The sequence below is a fragment of the Ruditapes philippinarum genome, unplaced genomic scaffold, assembly GCF_026571515.1.
Source record: "Ruditapes philippinarum isolate M1 unplaced genomic scaffold, ASM2657151v2 ctg11533_1_1_1_1, whole genome shotgun sequence".
Classification (NCBI taxonomy): Eukaryota; Metazoa; Mollusca; class Bivalvia; order Venerida; family Veneridae; genus Ruditapes; species Ruditapes philippinarum.
Genome location: NW_026854575.1, coordinates 23,760 through 29,172, shown reverse-complemented (window position 1 = coordinate 29,172; position 5,413 = coordinate 23,760). Strand labels below are relative to the sequence as shown.

General features: G+C 32.6%; 1 protein-coding gene across 1 annotated transcript; it reads left to right on the top strand.

Annotated features, from left to right (window-relative positions):
• The first annotated feature begins 37 nt into the window (after positions 1–37).
• On the top strand, positions 38–4,346 carry LOC132740506 (regulator of nonsense transcripts 2-like). Its single transcript, XM_060728421.1, has 4 exons — positions 38–172; positions 1,579–1,718; positions 2,005–2,188; positions 4,087–4,346. The coding sequence occupies exons 1-4, from the start codon at positions 106–108 to the stop codon at positions 4,344–4,346; spliced, it is 651 nt and encodes a 216-aa protein (XP_060584404.1). The 5' UTR covers positions 38–105.
• The last annotated feature ends 1,067 nt before the right edge of the window (positions 4,347–5,413 follow it).

The following is a 5,413-nucleotide window of genomic DNA, read 5'->3' as shown; positions in this document are numbered from 1 at the left end:
ATATAAACTTGATCAAATAAAATGTGATTTTAGATCAACCATCCCAAGTATAACCAGAGAAGAGTTAGCTGTGCTAAATATCTTGGTGAATTATATAACTACAGAATGGTGGAATCTGCTGTCATTTTCAAAACACTTTATTCATTCATTACATTTGGTGTGTCTAATCAAGGTAAGTCAGAAAACAGACATGATTTTAATTCTTAACAGCACTGTAGTTGTTTTTTTTTATAATACATGAGACATTGTGTATATTTAATCATCTTTTAATGTTTCAAGTATTAGGACGTTAGTTCAGATTATCATCACCTTAGTGCAGTTATAGGTTAACACCTATAATGTTATAATAGGTGTTTACCAATTTGTGCACTAAGGTTAAAATATATTGATCCTAATAATTACTTCTTTGTAGTACTGCATCAAAATTATTCCAATCATTCAAATTTAACAATGGCAGCTGATTAAGTCTGTGTGATTTTTTAATATTGAATGTGTTAACCAAGAAATCATTATTTACTAGATGCTTTTCAGTGGACAGTGAAACTATTTTTTCAAAATTCATTCAGAAATTATAGAATATGATTTTCACTGTAGGCCAGACTATATCTAATGGTGGATGAAAAGAATATAATTATCTTAAATAAGTTGAAATATGGTTTGAAATACACTCCACTACATTGTGAGTAAAATGTGCTTGATTATGGGAAGCATATGAATATCTGCAATAATTATTGTAAAACTGTGTAACATGGTTTGTAGAATTTTACAGAATTATTTTTCAACATGAATGAAATGTTGTCATGATTTGATGACATCATGAATGAAAGTACATGTTGAATTGTGGCAAAAATCATTAAAAAAAAACCCTAAAATGCATGAAATAAATAGAAAAAAGTTGTTTGTTTTATATGTAAGATAAAATTATATCTCATTCGTGAACATCAGTCTTTTTATTTTAAAATTTAATATACATCTTATGTTCACTCTGTGAAATATATTTCGATCTTACATGTAAAACAAACAAATAACCTCTACTTGATATCAATAGATATGATATTGAGAGATTGAGATATGTATTAGAAATTACAAAGACCTTAGTTTTTGATATCAATAATTGTAATATTGAATGGTTTGATACCAATAATTGTAAATTAAATGTGTACATAGAAAATCAGATTTGATATCAAAAATTGTAAATTGAATGTGTTGCATAGAATATCAATAATTGTACATTGAATATGGTACATACAAATACGAAATTGGTATCAATAATTGTATATAGAATGTGTAACATACAAATCCATAATTTGATATCAATAATTTTAACTTGAATGGTAACATAAAAATCCATAATTTGATATCAATAATTGTAGCTTGAATGTGTAACATACAAATCCAGATTTGATGTCAATTATTGTAACTTGAATGTGTAACATACAAATCCAGATTTTATATCAATAATTGTAGCTTGAATGTGTAACATACAAATCCAGATTTGATATCAATTATTGTAACTTGAATGTATAACATACAAATCCAGATTTGATATCAATAATTGTAATTTTGAATGTATTACAGAGAATGAGATATCAGTATTAGATCCTCCAGATCATCTGTTCAGGATCAGATCAGTATGTGTTGTATTAGAGACATGTGGACAGTATTTTGATAAAGGGTCCAGTAAGAAAAAACTAGACTGCTTTCTTGTTTACTTTCAGGTAATTTTTTTATTATAAATGAATTATTTCTATAACATGGACAAGTGCGATGTTACAGAATAAAATCAGCATATTATGCAGTATGATGATGCTGACTTACTGACAACTTGTGTAATAGCTGAATTCATAACTGATGTTTAAAGTATAAGGAAGTAAAAATAAATGAGTAAGAGTTTCTTGAAATAAGCTTTGATCAAACGGACCTTTTTATATGCTAGCATAGTTATTTATTATAACATTTCACTTGGAGTTTTTGTTGATAATTGTTTAAAAATTGTGATTACAGAGATATTACTGGTACAAGAAGCATTGTCCAATATGGAATGAGAATCGACCATTTCCAATTGACGTAGAAAATCTCATGCAAGACACACTTGAAGCTGTAAGACCAAAATTAAAAATGATCACAAGTTTTGAGGAGGCTTGTAAAGCATGTGAAGACTTAGAAAATGAATTTAAACCCAAAATAGGTAAACCTTAGAAATAAATTTAAACCGAAATAGGTAAACATTAAACCCAAATAGGTAAACCTTGGAAAATAAGGTTAAACCCAAAATAGGTATATCTTGGACAATGAATTTAAACCAAAATTATAAACCTTGGAATTTGTTTCCAAAATAGTTAAACTTAGAGAATGAATTTTAACCCAATATAGGTAAACCATGGAAAATGAATTTAAACAAAAAATTGTAAAACTTGGAGCTTTTGTGATAGCCCATTGTCCGTAGTCATTCGTCCGTGCATCAACAATTTCTTTAAACAACTCCTCCTCCTTAACCACTTGGCCAAATTTGTTGAAACTTGGTAGGGATGTTCCTTGCATGAAGCTCTACCAAAGTTGTTCAAAGAATTAAATTCCATAAAGAACTCTGGTTGCCATGGCAACCGAAAGAATTTTTTACAAAAATCTAAAAAAAATGTTCTTGTAAAAAACCAAAAGAGCTAGAGCTTAGATATTTGGCATGAAACATCTTCTTGTGGATGTCTAATAAGTTTGTTCAAATAAATGCCCTAGGGTCAAAATTGGCCCCGTCCCAGGGGTCATTGACATTCCTTATATGTATATAGTAAAAATTTTAAAAAATGTTCTTGTGAAAATCCAAAAGAGGTAGAGCTTATATATTTGGCATGAAACATGTTCTAGTAGATGTCTACCAAGTTTGTTCAAATAAAACTTCTAGGGTCAAAATTGACCCCACCCCAAGGGGTCATTGATTTTCCTTATTTGTATATAATAAAAACTAAAAAATCTTCTTCTGACAATCTAAAAGCGCTATAGATCTAGATAAGATATTTGGCATGAAACATCTTCTAGTGTATGTCCACCAAGTTTGTTCAAATCAATGCCCTAGGGTCAAAATTGACCTGGCCCTAGGGGTCATTTATTTTTCTTATATGAATATATAGTTAAAATTTAAAAAATCTTATTGTGAAAATCCAAAAGAGGTAGAGCTTAGATATTTGGCATGAGACATGTTCTAGTGTATGTCTACTATGTTTGTTGAAATAAAACCCCTAGGTTCAAAATTAACCCGGCCCTAGGGTATCGAGGTCGACAGTTCAATCCCCAGCCAGGTCAATGTTTGTTTTCCTTCTCTTTTTCAGTCATCTTTTTATTAGCTCACCTCTCACTTAGTGACAGGCTGAATTGTTTAATAAAATGGCGGTCACAGCTAAAATTAGAAAACAACATCTAAACAGCATCTAAACCACTTGTTCAATTTTGAAATAAATTTTCACAAAATTTCTTGGTGACAGTACACAAAATTGTTTAGATTAAGCTGTCCATTGTTTTCATATTGTGCTTCTGGGGTGAAAAGGGGCTCCACTTTGTCCTTTTGACCTTAATTTCTCAGGTGAGTAATCCAGGTTTGCAATCAGGCTTTGCTGTGTATTGGTAGCGTACAAAAATGTAGGATTATGTATATTTCCGAAGGCTGTCTAAGGATTATAAACCCATGTAAATTAATGAAGAATTTTCCAGTTCAATGATTTTTGGCAGAGTTATAGCCCTTTATTTATTTTATGTTTTAAAGTTTTGTCAAAACTACTTTTCTTTTACTTATTATGCACCTGTATTGAAACTTTACAGGATTGATGGGTACCTCAAATACTTGAGCATATTTAATGGGTTTTCCAGTTGAATGTTTTTTGGCTGAGTTATAGCCCTTGAATAAAAAAGGCGTTTCGGCATGTTTATCATTTTTGTGTCCCCTGCTACACAGTAGCAGCAACATGCTACAAAGTAGCCGCAACATATAGGGGACAAACTGTTTAATCACCCCTCAATACAAGTCCTGAATGAGCTACCATCAGGTGACAAATGTGATCACTGATCGCTCTTGTACTGTAAAAATGTATATTTCAGCTGCCATATTACCTATAATAGATACAGAGGAAGGGGGTGTAAGTGAAACAGATGATGGAGGTTTGACTACTATACAGGAGTCTGACGAGACTAGTGATGCTAGTCAACAAGACAAGAGAAAATTACTGGAGGAAGATGAGAGTGAAAACAGCCAAAATAGCCAGAGTCAAAATGATCTCACTGGATCTCAAACCAGACAGGTGGGTAGATACATGATGCCATTTATACCCCAAGTTGGGCGTCCATGGTCGAGTGGTTAAGGTCTCTGACTTCAAATCACTTGCCCCTCAACGCTGTGGGTTCGAATTCCGACAGGGACTTTGGATTCTTTCATGTGAGGAAGCTATCCAGCTAGCTTACGGAACATCGGTGGTTCTACTCAGGTGCCCGTTCGTGCCTGCATTAATGCACAGAAGGGCACCTGAGGTCTTCCTCCACCAGTAAAGCTGGAACATGACCTATACTGTGTCGATGTGACGTAAAACCCAAAACAAAACAAACAAAATGACCCAAGTTCTGGAGGTAACAAGCTTATTTTGAGGTCTTACCTGAGATTACTTTTGTACTTCCATTGGTCACTGTTTTTTAAAACTAGCAAAATGAAAATCTATCATTAGCCTAGTTTTCATTTTCTGAGTCGAAAAAAATCCCTTATCAAATCAAGTAACAAAATTCTATTAAAATGTCTAAAAAGTGAGGTGTGAAATAAAGAGATTGTTATACATTATTGATTACATTGAAACAGTGCATAGAGATAGTAGACTCAGCTAGCTCCTTGTCCAATATAGGGTTAACAGCTGTGTAATCAATTTGTAGTATTCAGCATTGTAGATTGCAATGTACAATAACCTCATTACCCCAAGTTTTGTATCTAAACAATTTTCTTAAGTTATGTAGGGTCTCCCTGGAAAAGGGGTTTGGGTCCCTGACTCTGAATCCTTTACCACTCACCGCTACTGGTCGAAATCTTTGTATTCTTTCATGTAAGAAGGTTATTCAGCAAACACACTGAAGGTTAGTGGTTCTACTCAGATACACAGCTGGAAAATAGATAGTAGAATCAGCCAACTCTCTGTCCATTATAGACAGCTATGTAATCGTTCTATAGAATTCAGTATTGTAGATGGCAATGTACAATAACCACATTACCCCATGTTCTTAGTCCAGAACATGAAGTAATATATATGGTATGTCTGGCAATACTCACCTTGAATTGTATTAGACACACTGTCCTAACATTTACGTATATCAGGCACTCTACTATGTCTTTACATGTATTGTTGGACACACTGTGTACATGTATTTGCATGTATTTATAATAGACACA